This window comes from Cyprinus carpio, chromosome B8 (assembly GCF_018340385.1).
Source record: "Cyprinus carpio isolate SPL01 chromosome B8, ASM1834038v1, whole genome shotgun sequence".
Classification (NCBI taxonomy): domain Eukaryota; kingdom Metazoa; phylum Chordata; class Actinopteri; order Cypriniformes; family Cyprinidae; genus Cyprinus; species Cyprinus carpio.
In genome coordinates this window covers 16,241,286-16,257,994 of record NC_056604.1, presented here as the reverse complement: position 1 = coordinate 16,257,994, position 16,709 = coordinate 16,241,286, and the positions used below count along the sequence as shown (strand labels likewise).

General features: G+C 34.7%; 1 protein-coding gene across 2 annotated transcripts in view; it reads left to right on the top strand.

The window, feature by feature from the left end:
- Positions 1-14,485, top strand: part of mvb12bb (multivesicular body subunit 12Bb) — a 45,984-nt gene extending 31,499 nt beyond the window's left edge. The window contains exons 8-10 of one of the 2 annotated variants that reach the window (XM_042729974.1): positions 8,855-8,913; positions 9,723-9,782; positions 13,937-14,485. In XM_042729974.1, coding sequence (XP_042585908.1) covers positions 8,855-8,913; positions 9,723-9,782; positions 13,937-13,993 — 176 coding nt within the window. In that variant the 3' untranslated portion in view covers positions 13,994-14,485. The remainder of the gene's footprint in view (positions 1-8,854; positions 8,914-9,722; positions 9,783-13,936) is intronic. The other variant, XM_042729973.1, reaches the window with a different exon arrangement.
- Positions 14,486-16,709: the final 2,224 nt, after the last annotated feature.

Genomic DNA, 16,709 nt, shown 5'->3' with positions numbered 1-16,709 from the left:
TTATTGCTTAGTATTTCTCTCTGTGATTATTTTAAAAAAAAATGTATTCAAGATTATTTTTATCTAGAGATTTTGTTTCTTGACCTCTCTTACTGAATGGAATGGGTGATAGCTGCTGGAATTACATTACATTACACCATATCTGAAGTGTGTGCTTAATGCCAGGCATCCGTTGGAGCATTTGGCTCCTCTTTCACTCTGGAAGACAGATCAGTGCCCAGTGGGTGATGCCTACTGGCACCCGAACCACTACCAGATTTCAAGGGCCACTTGTCAACCAGATGGAAAAATAACAATTCTCAGCTAAATAAACTTAATACATCTTCCCTGCCCCCTTATCTCTCTGGTCTCTCCCTCTCACTCATTAACTTTTTATGCACTTAAAGGTTCACCCAAAATGACTGTCATCATTTATTCAAACCTCATGACATTCCAAACCTGTTGGATGTTTATTACAAAAGATGAATTTTTGATATAATTTCCATAATTTTTTTATAAGCAAAGTGAATGTGAAAGTGAATAGTTTACTGAAAATGAAAATTCTGTTATTAATTACTCACCCACATGTCGTTCCAAACCCATTAGACCTTCGTTCATCTTTGGAACACAAAATAGGATATTTTTAATGAAATCCAAGAGCTTTCTGACCCTACATAGACAGCAACGAAACTGACATGTTCAATGCCCAGAAACGTTGTAAGGACATTGTTAAAACAGTCCATGTGACTTCAGTGGTTCAACAATAATTTTATGAGGCTACATTTTTGTGTGCAACAGACAAATGGAAGATATGTGGAAAAGTTAATCGTTAAAAAAAATAAAAAATAAAATAACTGATGTAAGCACAAATCTATTTTAAGTTCTACAGGCTTGTACAGGACTATTGTGTTCTTTTGTTCTTTTTGAATATTGAAACCTCAGACCATATTTGTTATAACAGCATTGAAAGGAGCAACCGAGTTTTGGCACTATGTTGCTTTAAAGCAAAATATTGATTCTTCTCATTTGAATCTTGTCTAGATGAGTGCGATGCACAATGATAGAAAGTTAAGACAGAAAATGAGTAAACGACAAAAATCAGACGAAAGCAGGAGGAATGGCAAGGGCCACGACAGAGTCATTAAAAGGTGCTGAAAATAGCAGCGAGCCATCATCTGTTCTCATAGCACGGGTCAGGAGCGCTGACACTTCCAAAACTCCTCCTGTCAGGGCAGGGGGCCATTTGTATTCTCTCTCATTAGGCAATTTGACTAATGACCAGGCTGGGCTTTGGAGGGGCTCGGGCAGACCTCCTCATACAGGCTCTGGCTTCACCAGGCAGCAGCCTCTATTGGAATGGCACAGATGGCAAACCCGGGTGACAAAATAAACGACAATATGTCTCTAAGATGTCTTCAGGCGGCGGGCACAATTTTTCTTTAAAAGCAAGGTTTGTCTCTGTAGGACAGTCTGTGTGCTGAGAGAGCTGTTGGGATTTCCCTAGGGTTAAAGTGTTCCATCCAACCCACCGATCCTTCTGCTTATCCTGTGTATCAGTGAGTCCAATCTGCAGTTCACACCCACTGGGTAACTCTCTCTTCCTATCAGCTTCTCTAGACTTCACATCCACTTGCACTATTGTCCTTTATGCATGACCTGCTGCTGCTGCTGCTGCTGCTGCCGCTGCAGTGACTCTGTTGCTCTCCTGTGGTTTGGCGGGATGTTGTCAGTGTGAGCTGTGGGTGTGAGGAGATTAAATGTGTGTTAGGGGTGAAAAGGTAAGGGTAAGGGAAGGTCTGAATAGCTGTATGGAAAGAGCATTAATTACTTATATGGCCTGGCTGTAGGATAATATAGAATGTAGTGTAATGATGGGTTTAGCATGTGACATTTAAACCCAAAACCTGTACAACAAATTCAACATATACATAGTTCCCCATCCAGGATTTGTGTGTGTGTGTGTGTGTTTTTTTTTTTTTTGTGTGTGTGTTGTCTCTCTTGAATGTGCTATGTGATTTATGTAATAATTTTATATAATGATTTATATTCTGATATATACTATTTTTAAGACTGCACATTTTATAAAAATAATCTACAATTATTTTAGAAGTATTATCCTTTTTTTATAATTTAATATAATTTTATCTTTATCTTAATTTGTTACATATTTTATGTAGTTATTAGTTTGTTTCTTTGTATCTATTTTTTATTTTATTAAAAAATAATTGTATTTTTTAAATTGTGTTAATTTGATTTTTATCTGCATATCTTAACTGGGAATTTTAATATTTTGTTATTTATTTAAAGTATTCGCTGTCTTTCAAAATTTGAGGGATTTTTAAGTGTATAATATTTATATAAAAATACACAAATATTATTACATTTTAAAATAACTGTTTTCAATTGTAATTTAATTGAAAATGTAATTAATTCTTTGGTGGTAAAGCTGAATTTTCAGCAGACTTATCCACTCTTTGGTGACACATGATCCTTCAGTAATCATTCTAATATGTTTATTTTGGTGCTAGAAAAATATTTATTTATTATTATTATTAATTTTGAAAACAGTTATGCATTTTGGGGGGGTTATTGTAAGTTTTAGGGTCTTTTCCTCTCCCCATCAAACTTCATATTTTGCCATATTATGTCATATAGAAATCCAAAGAACAAATTAAATGAAATACAAGCTTGTTTGCTACTTTAAACTGTTACAAACTCTCTGTTTTAGTCTGTGTAGCCTAAAGAATTATTTCAGATTCACTGAATTTCTCTTTCTCACCAATTTTTTCCCCTATTCTTCCTCTGGGGAAGAAATTATTATTTTTTTGTTTCATGAACTGTGCGGCACTGGCTGACCGAATCCTCCATCTGTCAGTCTTTAAAGATTAGCCTACATATAAATCTGATGTGTGTGCGTGCCGGTGTGGCGAGCATGGCTGGCGGATGTCCTGTGTGACAGTGCATCCAACAATGGAAGTGTGAAGGATTAGAGCTCATAGCAGCATGTAAGGGAAGTCTTCTCTGCCTGCAGCAGCCATCCGTCAGGGCTCGGGGGCTGTGGGGATGACAATGCCGAAATTTTTCACAACACCTGACACAGCTATTAATAAGGCAATGATCCTCATAGCCACACTCATACTCACTTCAGCATACCCTCATCATTCACTCACTGTAACCGATCCCAGCGCTGAACTCAACACTCTAATCAGCAATTAATGTCATGACAGTGCCTGTGTACCAGGTCTAACCGCATGTCAAGTATTGGCAGACTGAAAATCCCTATTGTAGTATTTGTTTTGAATAAACAGATATCATGCAACATTGAATTGCAAATCTGTGTCCATCAACCCTGTAAAGATCAATGAACTCGTTTGTACTTACAAGGGGTTTTGGTCACAGTCAGATCCTGTTGCTCAACTTTTTAGAGAGCATTGTGTTAATGGAGCTGGCAAATCAAGGTCATGGGTTAGATTACATTAATATATTAGTGCTGTCAAATGATTAATCGCATCCAAAATATAAGTTTTTGTTTGCATAATATATGTATGTGTACTGTGTATATTTATTATATATACATAAATACACACACATACAGTAAATATTTTGAAAATATTTACATGTATTTACATGTAAATATTTATATTCATATATATATATATGTATATATCATATATATATATATAGATAGATAGATAGATAGATAGATATAAACTTGAACATAAACATAACATATTTTTCTTAAATATATACATGGATGTGTTTGTATTTATATATACATAATAAATATGCACATACATATATTATGTAAACAAAAAACATTTATTTTAAATGCGATTAATCGCTATTAATCTTTTGACAAAACTAATATAGAGAGAGAGAGAGAGAGAGAGAGAGATTAATTGTGATTAATTGCATCCAAAGTAATATATATTATGTGTTTACATAATATATGTGTGTGTACTGTGTATATTTATATGTATATAAATCTGAGACACATTCCGTCTTTGCGCTTGCCAATTCCGCCGTGTAAATAGCAAATCCGTCATGGCACGAGTGCAACTGGCTCTTAAATGGAATGGGAGATTAGAGTCTGATTGGTTTATTGCACGTTACGCCCAAAAAACACCCATTACTCATTAAGAGAATAGGGACAACCGGTTTAGACCATGCGCCCGGGTGCGCCGACCGTTTTCCTGTCATTAAACTAGTAAAAGTGTATTCGGACACGCCCTGAGTGCACCTGCGCCGTGCGCTTCAGACCATGCATTAAATCATTAAAATATGGCCCTATCTCTTTCCCCACCAGAATTGTCTGTCATTTATGAGACAATGCTTCCTTCCTTTTTTCTTATTAACCCATGGTTCTTGGTGACTAATAATATACTAATAAGTCAATGGTTGCCATCACTTTCAGAGTCAAAAAAGCAGATACAGGAAACACATAATTAATTGTCCCCACTCCTGGCAATATCTTATGAAGGTCTTATGAAGTGAAAAAAAAAATTATCTGTGAAAGAAAGTGGATATTATTTAATTAAAACATTATTACTTGTAATCCGTAGCGTCTTAAAGTGATGGCACACGTTGGCTTGCATATGAACCACCAAGGCCCATGGATTCAGCTAAAAATTATCTTTAATGTTTTAAGCGCTGACCTCATACGTCATCCTCCTGGAGCTGCTTCTGCGTAAAACAGTGAGCGCAAACTAGATTAAAGTGATTTATATATTTAAATATGGTTATTTTTCTTACAAAAATGCATCGATTTTGCTACAGGAGGCCCCCTGGAGCCGTGTGAGACACTTTTTTTTAATGGATGGGCGCTTTTTATTTCACTTCTTTTGGACTGAAGCACTGCAACACCCGCTGAGTGCCATGAAACAGCTTGAAAGATCAAAGACAGATTTTTAATATAACTAAGACTGGATCTGTCTGAAAAAAGAAAGTCATATGCCTTGAGGGTGAGTAATTTATGGCCTAATTTTCATTTTTGGGTGAACTAACCCTTTAACAGCAATTTTTTATATTTGAGTGAACTATTCCTCTAACAACAAAAAAAATGGGAAGCATTTCTTCTCCCATTTGATAAGATGTTAAGCCCATGTTTCTATATAATTATTGGTTGCATTTTATTGTTTGCATTTAGCATTGTTTTTTTCCTTGTTGTCTGTGACCTGCAAAACATGTTTGGGTCACAGGCCACCACTTAAAGCACCAACCACTGTTTTAAATGCTTTACAACTGCTCAGAGCACAAAAACTCAGTGTTCCATAATGTGATCTCACCCAGCAATTTGCATTAACTATATAGGTGTATATTTCCTAAACACTGGCATTTTGGTGCATTTGTACCAACAGACCATTTTAAGCTGCTTCCATAATCTCAGTTATGTGCTTCCAGAGGAGTGTATATATATCAGGCTGCCTGTGGTCTAACCTATTTGAGCTGAATCTGCCAGGCGCCATACTTTACCTTTACGACTTCAGTCCAGGCAACAGCAGTCTGGACAAACATTACCTCAACACTCCTCCCCAACATGACCCCAAACTCACATCTATTTTTCTCTTCTCACAATTGCCCCCAAATCTTCCCATCAGGCCATGAGTGTGTGCAAAAAGTGTGTGCATGTATGTGTGTGTTAGTGTGGAACACCCAGTATGAATGGCAGGCGAATACTAAGCTCAATCTGATTGAAAAGGCAATGCTTGAACAATAAAAGAGAACGCTCTGGCCTTCAAGTCCTACCTTCATCCATCGACGCATGCCGATTCATCAGCCTTGCTCTCTTACCTCATGCTGTTGCTCAGTGATGCTTTAGCACATGTTTATTCACTTGTTTTTATGGACCGAAACAAGTCGTTATCATCCTCTTTTCAATTACCCGAGCCCTGCTGGTGAAATGACCTCTTGAAGCTCTTTGTTGTTCAATAGTCCATTCTAGAGCCGAGTGATATGTTCCCTGAGGCCTGTCTAATGGCCGTAAAGGTAGTATCCAAAATGGTGTTAAAAATATTCATAGGGAAGCCCAAAGAAGCAGTTTGAGTAGATTGTTAATGGATGCGGTGACATGGTTTAGCCTTGTACTGTATATCATTCTTTTTAGAGCTTGTAGAATAAGTCCGCATTAAAGTATGAGTATTAATGTATGATACCATGTATGATACCATACTAATACAAGGTTTTGTTTTTTGTTTTTTTCTGAAGTACCACATAAAGTGAGATACGATATACAATATAACTTTATTGTCAGACAAAGTGTGAATTTTGTCTTGCATTACAGCAGGTTTACTCACAATTACAAAACGTTATCACATGGGCAAAAGACCGACAAAACTTTCACAGTCACAAAAAAAAAAAAAAAACTTCTCAAAAAGCCCCCATACAGATTTAATTTTTGTGTTACTTGTTCAGCTCTAATACAGCTTGGTGTACAAAGGAATACTTTAGCCTAATTTGATTATAAAAAAAAAAAATCGACAAATCTTTAAAAAAGAAAAGTTTAAAATGCTTGTCAGTTCCTGAAAAACTCTTTGTATGTTGCTTTTAAAGTAATGTGTATTTATATATATATTATTTTCAAGAAAAGTTGAAAATGTCAATTACCTTGCCTTGTCATAAAAAGGTAATGATAATCAAACATAAATATATTCTCAAAAATAAATAAATCAAAAGTTAATAATCAAATAATCTGGATCCTGTTTGACGTTGTTTTTTAGGGATTTTTTTAGTAGTATACTTTTTTATTATTATTATTCTAATATAAATTATGCCAAACTACTTGTTTTTCTATTCCCCCTCACATATTTCATTTTTTAAATGAGGTCTTTGTAAAAGTATATCACCTTGACATTTTGACTTTAATTTTACAAAATCAAAAACATGCCTATTGTTTTGTAACTTATTTTATTTATAACTACATTTAATTAATTATTTAATTACATCCTTGACTCAAATACTTTAGTATGTGAATCATGCGGTACCAACCTCTATAAAAGAGGAGCCCTTTATGTGCTGAACTCACGATTGGGTGACAGTGTCAACATTTATAACATGTTCACCTTTTTCCCCAAGACATCTTGTATGTTCAAATATTCATTAAGTATACTGGACACCCTGTGGAAGGGTTGAGGACAAAGAAGTATTCAGCTTTTGCCAAGGTAATGAAACCGTATGACAGTTTAAGATATTCTTTCCGCCTTCAGTTGCGAATGTTACACCGTAGACCTCCAGGTAACTTACGAGAAGTGGTCCTCCGGTTTCCATTCCAGCAGATCCCATGCGCGGTTGCTAATATATAGCGCTGCTGTTAGATGCCATACTCAACATGTTTTCCATGAACAAAGTTGGGCACTTTCTGATTTTTTTTGGGGGGATGGACATTTTTCTTCAGTTCAGTCAATGGGAGCTATTGTGCGCTCGTGTCACCCTGTGTTAATTTGGGCTCTAATGTATTTGATAAACAAAGGGGCGCTCTTTAGCCTGACAGTCGTGACACCCTGATTCTTGCGTGGGCGCCTTGTGGCACAGGGTTACGCCGTTAATAACCCACTGGCAGCCATCAAAGGCGCTTTAACCATGATCATTATGATAAAGGGCATACACTTAATTACAGGCCTGCTTAATTATAGCTCTGTTGAAGCTCGTTTGTTTGGTAGAATGCTAATTATACCACCGCACTCTTGGCAAGTCCTCTTTCAATCCACCTCTCTCTTTCTTTCTCGCTCTCGCTTTCACTCAGAGAGCCGAACACTCTGGCTCATTTTCATGCAAATTGATATCCGGCGAATGTTTTGTCTCTCTCTTTCCCCTTTTTCTTTCGACGTGTGCGAGTGGGGCTTTGTTTTTGGAGTCGAACGTCTCTCTGACAAGACAGGATCAGGAATAATCAAGAGTAATTAACAGGGAAAGAGGGAGGAGAGTGGGTGCGGGGGGGCTCAAATACAGTGGAGGATAAAAAAGGCTTTCATCTCGCTTTGTCTGAGCGAATTTCCGAGGGGATTCAGGAACTTTCAGTGTTCTGCTATTTCGACCATTAGATTAAGTCAAATGCATTTTCACAACATAGAGAGCAGTGCTCGATATTGAAGGTGTTTTTTGAAATATTTAAATATTTATTTTTATCGCATTTTATTATGCTGATCTCTGATTGGTCAGTAGTGGAGTTGTCAAATATTCTTGTGTAAAGATTGTGTATTTGATCCATGTTCCTGGCAGTCAGTTTCCTGCACTGTACTCATTTCACGTCTCTCTTATGATTTCTCTTTTTTTATATATATATATATTAAAAAAAAATCAGTTAAAATATTTCATGTCCATTTATCAACATTTTGATGTAACATGCAGTTAGGAAGTATTTTTTTATTATATATATATATTAGGGCTGTCGAATGAATATCACGATTAATCACATCCAAAATATAAAAGTTTTGTTTACATAATCTATGTAGTTACAGGGTATATTTATTATGTAATATTTATACACACACATAAATTTTATATTTAAAAAATATTTACATGTATTACATTTAGATTTATAGTATTTTTTTTATATATATATTTTATATATAAACATATATTCTTATATATATACATATGTGTATTTATATATACATATATAAATACCACGATATATATAAACAAAACTTTATTTTATGTGATAATCGTGATTATATATGATATATAATATATATAAATATATAATACACCCCATATATCAGGATATATTATATATATATTATATATATATTCTAAATACACCCCATTCAGGATCTGGCTTTATGTTCTGATCACCCTGTTGAGGTTTTTGTTGTTTTTGTTTTGTTCTTTCAGTAATGATCACTTCTATATTCACTTCAATATTTTTTTCTCTTTCCAGCTATGGATGATATTCCCTTTATGATCTACAAAAAATCTACCTCCACATCCAGAGATGAAGTAAGTGCTTCTTTAAATAATAATAATAATAATAATAATAATAGTTGTTGTTGTTGTTTTTGTTGTTAAATAACTAGTTAACCCTTTATCTTTAGGTTCTATTAGTTAACTAGTTAACGTTGCATAAATTATGCATTGGCTAACATAAACAATACCTTTGTTAAAGAGCTTATTAATATTTGTTAACATTTAATAATAAAAAAATATATAATATATAAAAAATAACTTTAGTTATAGTTAATTATAGTTTGTGTTACCTCAGGTCCGTTAAATATTATTAATAGATAAATGTTTCATTTTGATAATGTATTTTGTAAAGGCTAAAAATTAACATAAACCAATATCAGTAAATGCTTATTTAGTATTTTTCATTGTTAGTTCATAGTTCATTGTTAATTTCATTGGATGGAAAGACTGATTGTCCCTCCTCATTGGTTGAGCCAGTGTCGCGCTGACACTGATGCTCAAATAGATCTGTTACTATGCTACTTGATGCAAGTTTTACTTGCTACTTGAAGTTTTGCTAGACCCCCCGTCCCGCCCAGATGTTGAGCTGTGATGTGGAGTCCGTGCTGCACGAGCCTTCAGCACTACTGTAATGGATCTGCAGCTGATGAATGCATGCAGCCAGGCAGAGCTGGCTCATGGAGGGCCATTTGGCCCCTGTCACAAGAGCTCTGTTCTTATTGTCGGAGTGAGAATGAGAGCGAGAGAGAGGATTAAAGATCTTAAGGATGCTTACTTAACCATAGTCACCACCATATTGTTACCTCTTTTTTCATATGATTTTTTTTTTTCTTTATTTCCAGATAGATCCAGTCCATTTCTTGAACATTAGCATCAAATCACCACAAGAGATTGAAGATGAAGTAAGTTCAAATATGCTCAGGTAGACTAAGGTGATCAGGTTAACATACATATTCATACATTACTTTGTATTGTTTTGTGATTTTTCACTCAAAAATTGGTAGAAATTACACACACAATTTATAAAATAACAGTTACAAAGGGTAAGTAACATGAAAAACAGAATTTTTTTTTTCTTGTAAAACTTTGTTTTATTTGCAACTTCTAAAAAAAATATTTTGGTGTACATTTATCTTATAAGGCTTTTCTATATGTACATGATAGGTAAAAATTGATAGCCTGAATGCACTGTAAGTCGCTTTGGATAAAAGCGTCTGCTAAATGCATAAATTTAATTTTAAATTTAATTTTAATTTATGTAAGTCGCTTTGGATAAAAGCGTCTGCTAAATGCATAAATTTAATTTTAAATTTAAAGATATATATATATAATATATATAGTATATTGATTTTCTCTTCTGTATGTGGTTTAAGTTGTTTGTGATGTTGGTAGAGCAGGCAGCTGCAATAAAGTGAAAAATGTTTTATTGTTATTATTACTATAATTTATGTATATATTTTTAAATGTACAATTTTTGATATATTTCTAAACTCCAAAAATGGCACAATAATTAAGTTGAGAGAGCAGGCAGCTGCAGTGAAGTAACAAAAAGTTTTATTATTATTGTTCAAATTGTTAGTTATATTAACAATAATAGTAATAACAGCAATGCAATAAAAATATTGTGCAAAAAGGCAGTAGTGCGAGGCCAGAATTTTTTGTTAAAAACAAAAGAAAATGAACTTGGTGACACACTAGACTGATAATGGCTTTCATTTCATTACAAGTCATTATCGAATATCTGGAATAAATTATGAGAAAACAACAGGATTTTGTTTTATGATGGCAGTTCGTCTTTGTTTAGTTATACATATTTACTATCACATTGACCCCCCTCCCCATCAACACTTTTCATGGCGCATCTCTCCTCGAAGCAGGCTGTGATTAGAAGCAGCAGACCTAGCACGAGGGGAGGGGGATTCATTAATTACAGCCTAACGCAGGCTCCGCAGATGAAGTAAAGCAGAGATAGTGTAACAGCACTGGGTTTAGTGAGGTGGGCGACAGCACAAGATTAATGGAGAAGCGAGGGCTGACGGCGACGGAGTCGGAGCGCTGCCCTGATAATTAGACTCAGTGTGAGAGCATCCACAGCTATTGTTCTTCAGCCGCATCTTCGACCTGGAACGTGGTTTCCCTGTCACCCTGTCAAAAATGCAAGCTGGGATACTCTTGCTCTGAATCAGTCACTATTGGTCATATATTGCTTGTGTATGACCCTGTGACATGAACAAATAAAAAAAAAAATAGTTAAAGGACAAGTTAAATTTATTATTATTATTGTTGTTGTCTTTTTAAATGTATTTTTGAGTTTATATATTAAACTCAAAAATAAAATAAAAAATTTATATATATGTGTGTGTGTGTGTATCATTTTTAATTGTCTAATATCTAATATTTAATTAGTAATTTATTTTTTTATATATAAAATGTGTGTTTATGTATATAGAGAGAAAATTGTTCCAATTATTTGTCCGTGTATTTTTAAATTCAGTTTATATAATATAATATAATATAATATAATATAATATAATATATTGTATAATATAATGTGTTGTGCTTATTTAGAGAGAGAGAGAGAGAGAGAGAGAGAGAATTTTTTTTAAATAATTTGTTCATGTATTTTTAAATTCAGTTGCACATTTTATAGTTGTATAAATATATATATTTTTTTTTATTTAATAAAGTTTCTGTGTCAGTGCTTACCTAGTGTTACACTAAATAATATATCTATGTTAATGTTATTATTTTGTAGAGCTGTTTTTAATCACATACTGTAATCGTTATTATCGTAGTAATCAATTTTATCAATATGTAATATTGCATAACACGGATGCTATAATGTAAAGTGTTACTGAAGTCACAGTTTTAAGTGAGCGTATAATATAATTCAGTTGAATTTACAGACCGGGAGCTGAATACATATTTCCAGTAGAAATCGGCACGTATTCCTTCATTAGTCTCTGGATGATAACTTCTCTGCTCAGGGCCTTGACGCACATCGTAATTGACTGATTGCTAATTCTATTAAAAACACATTCATTAAAAAGAGGCATTTTGTGACATTAAACATATGCACATGTAATTGCGGAAAAGCGCCGTAATCACAGTCAGGTTCGTCGATAAGACTGCTCTCTAACAAGCATCACTTGAGCCATTTTTTTGTTGAAGATGCTGGTTCCAGCAATTACGCATTCTTTTCATTTCCCAAATGATTTGCAAAACTCGTAGAGATTATAATTGCTTTTAGCCACGCATATCTAATTTGTGTCTTTTTAAGTGTTAATTAGTTAGTGATTTGAGCTGACGTCTTTATGTAGTTTGCACAGCTGAAAAAAATGTTATTGAAGGGAGGCTAATGATTTGTATGTGTGCGTGTGTGTGTGTGTGTGTGTGTGTGTGTGTATACATTTTTTTCTGCTACCTAGATAGAAAATATGATAATATAAATATATATGCACAATGTGTGATTTCATGCATGTATGAAAGTGTGACACTTTAAACCAGACCAATCACATGCTATAATGTATTTCTAAAGGGTGTGTGTGTGTGTGTGTGTGTGTGTGTGTGTGTGTGTGTGTGTGTGTGTGTGTGTGTGTGTGTGTGTGTGTGTGTGTGTGTGTGTGTGTGTGTGTGTGTGTGTGTGTGTGTGTGTGAGTGACTGTACATTTGGTCATGTGAGGGAGAAAGAGACTCTGAGAGGACACCCAGAGAGCAGACGGGAAGATATTCAAATGAAGGAGGAATTAATGAAGACAACATGTCACATATTTTCACCTGCTCTGAGCAGGAACAGGAAATGAAGATCTGCTCATCTCGGAGGCTGCCGCCCATGTTCCGCATATCACTGTCCTGTCACGGGCCTGTGTAAAAATGGCAGGCAGTGATACATGCACTCTGTGATAACAGCCCATTCCTTCCCATCCATCATTTATACATGTGCGCACACACACACACATACTTGTTTATTTATTACTTAGTCAGGTGCTGTGTGTGACTTTTTATTATAACTAAGCGGTGTGTGACGTGACATGTTGGTGGAACTTGCAGTTTTGCTGCAGGTAGATGGAGGGAGGAAAGAGAGAGATTTCTGAAAGGAAGAACAAGGTTGTTGTGTGATCCTCCAGCATCACCTAGTGCTGTGAATCTGCATAACATCTTACAAGGGCTTTTTATAAAGCTTAAAAGCAATATGTTAAAAGCAGGATTTTTGTGCTTTTATTTTTATCATATATCTATATATATATATATATATATATATATATATATATATATATATATATAAACAGATTAAATCCAATTAACCCTTTATTTTTTTTTTATGTATTTTAAGAGAAAATGCAGTTTTGTAATGTACTTTTATTGAATATAATTCCCAGTTCTCCTATTATTATTATTATTATTATTATTAGTAGTAGTAGTAGTAGTAGTATTCATTTTTATTTATTTATTACATTTTTTCACTATAATTATTATTTAGTTTTATTCAGAATGTAGCTGAAGATAGAAGCAGGGGTCAGTGATTCAGTAAACTGAGTGATCATATGATCTCTCTGTGCATAATCAGCATACTTCTTTGTGATTTGTCTATGTTTGTGTTTTGTCTCATGTTAACACTTATCAGTGACTACTTCCTGCACTGTATTTAGACCTAATTTCAGGGCCTCTAGATGTTATCATTTTATTAGGTAAGTTGTAAGCTTAAATAAGTGATAAGTCATGAGATTTTGTGTATTGTGGAAAGCAGTTCATTCATATGTTTGAATTTACCTTAATGATTTAGTGGCTGTGTATCTGGACATGTACAGAGGGGGCGCCATTCAGCAGCATTTACTAGGCAAATACAGAAATGAAAAGGCTTTGAAGAAGTCTAAGGTGTAACAATTGCTTTTGGATGAAATGATGCAGTGTTGACTTTTATGCTGCTTTAAGTCTACAAAATGAGTAACAATACAATGCAATGCAAGGCAAAAAAAAAAATCATTATCATTGTCACCATTGTTTACAGTTGAATTGACAAAGGCATCATTCTTTTTGTTTTCTGTTTGTTTTGCAGTACAACTATTGTTTCAACACTGAACACAGCGCTGCAGCCTTCACATGGACTCAGTGACTCAGAAAGTGGAGATTCACTATTAACACTGGTATAAGGAATCAGACTAACTAACTAATCTAACTGAAAATGCAAAGATCAGGGTATATACACATTATATCTTTCTTCTTCCTGGTATTATTGGGAACTGTTTTCTTTTCAGAAAATGTCCCTCCGTCCTTGTACCATATAAAGACTTTACATGATCAAATAGATAAAACTCAAATGGATATAAACCATTTATAAATGTTCTCAGGGAGGTTTTTTTTTGTTTGTTTTTTTTTTAGTAAAGATTTTTATTGATGTGGTCTGCCATAAAATAGCCTATAATTTTGTTTTTATTTTTTAAGTTTGATTTTTAAAGGACAGTAATTACACTCACATGAATATGAATTGTTATTGAATATCATTTTATTTAGTTTGAGAACAAAATATTTTTAAAAGCTCTAGAATGATTTTTTGCATTTGACATTTTAATTAAAAAAAAACGTATAACTCTAGCATTCTCTATTCTATTTCTATTCTATCTTTGTTTTTTGTTCATTATTTAAAAACATGACCCTCTAACACTAGCACTCTGTACTTTTTCTATTCAATCTACTTTTTTATTTCTTGTCATAGCACTTACATAATGTTGCTCTTTTGTTGGTTTGATTGCTACTATTGTGCTTATTTGTAAGTCTCTTTGGATAAAAGTGTCTGCTAAATGACTGCATGTATATGTAAATGTACTTTGCAGTAACAACATTTCAAGTGAACTATGGGTTAGGGTTAGGTTTTTTTGCCACAAGGGCTTTAATTCTGTAACTATACAGTATGTGGGCTATGCTTTTAATATGTTTTACTTTTTCCTTCCTTTCCAAATGTTAAGTAAAAAGTGTGAAAACTAGCCCCAGTCTTATGATCCTTCATCCTGTTTTCAGTCTGATTTCTAGTAACTATTGGTGCAATTTATTTTTTTAAAAACTTCCTTTGGCACAACATTACAGCCAATCAACCTCAATTCATTCCATAGTGCCTTGCATTTGTGGGAAATTTTACATACAATAAAGAAATAAAAACTTAAGGTAATGACTTTTTGCTCTTCCAGATGATTTTCTCTTATTTGTGACCACAGATGCATTTTTGCTTTTTTTTGTTCATGTCATTCTTGCTCTTCTCCCCAGACAAGCTAATAGGGCTTTCTAGAGTGTGTGGGTGTCAGAGTCAGTAGTGTGTTGATGATTTCAGAAAGGAGACAAACAGGTGCTGCACCAGAGCACAGGTTCTATCTCACTGGCCCGTAAAGACATCATGAACCCTGGGACAGGAGGATCTCACGGCTGTCCTTCCCATCAACTCACTTCACACTCCTTTGAACAGGTAGAGCATTTATTTTCCGAGGTAATCCACCAACCAAAGCATGTGAAGTAAATATCATCAGTGTATTTTGACAAAGGCTCCCTATACATACAGTACATACATGCATGTATATACCCAGGAAAATTTGTAAAAAGGGGCTGCGTTCCAGTTCACTTTTTTATGACCTTCACTCGCTAACTTCCCTCCGTCTTGTTTACTCAGATGTACGCCATTGATTACATTGCATAAGTGCCCACTTCTGGTGGAACCCTTGGAATGGGCTGAATTGGAACGTCCTAAGCCCTTGATCACTTAGAATCCTCTATGGAGTTGGATTATTGTTTACATGTTTCCCATTACAAATTTGTGCAGCATTCTATATGTATATAGATACGCTTGGGCTGTTATAAATGTAAAAAAAATAATAATAATTTATATATTATAGAGTTGTTTGGGGTGGTGATAAATTAAACGTGATCTGCGATGACATCATAGTCGTGTTGCATTGTGGTCTATAGAGTGGCTTGAAGTGTGCATTTGAAGCAGACTCCCTCCCTCTGTCAAAATCAAGGGGTCAAGGGTATGTCTATGTAAACTTCCCTCGTCCACTTGACAAAGTGGAACACACTTCAAAATGGTGGCGGGGATTCCCCCTAAAAGTGAACTGGAACGTAGCCTTGGTCTGAATGAAAACGCAAATTCATTCTTTGCCACTAGGTGCCGCAGCAGATCTATACAGGTGGAGCTGGGGAAGGTGGTGGGTTTTATTTTTGAGCTATGAAAATAGATGTTTCCCCGGTAACAGCTGTACACAAAGCAAAAATGTGTTCACAAATGCTGCTTTATTATGCATTACAGGCATGATGAAATGGAAATCTGACCAATCACTGTAGATTAGCATCACACAAAGGAGGGGTTTGGAAATATTAATCATTGAGCAAATCGTTTGGGAGTCGTTGAGCAAGTAAGGAAAAAAAAAAATGCATATTATAAGAAAATGAAACTGTTTTTTGACCTTGCATGCATGTCAACCTGTTGTTGGGGCCTCCCAAAACCAAAATATGAACCTTTCATAACCCATAATAGGGGCACTTTATTGTATTTGGTCTTGGCAGAATAGATCTGCTACGCTGCTGCTGCTGCAAGTACAGAGACTTGCTACTGCCAGTACATCCACAACATGTTGCTGTGAGCATGTAAGAAATACTGCTGCACATATAACATGAATGACTCCCCACAGCATACATTAGTTAAATATTTTAATGTTGAGCAGCAAGGTCATTAACTACCAATACAGGAGAGAACCAATCAGCTGTGCTTGATGATGATGTTATGTCATACTGAGTTAGAGCTATTGGACAGAGCCATCTAGAGTTTCATGCCAGAACTTTGTATA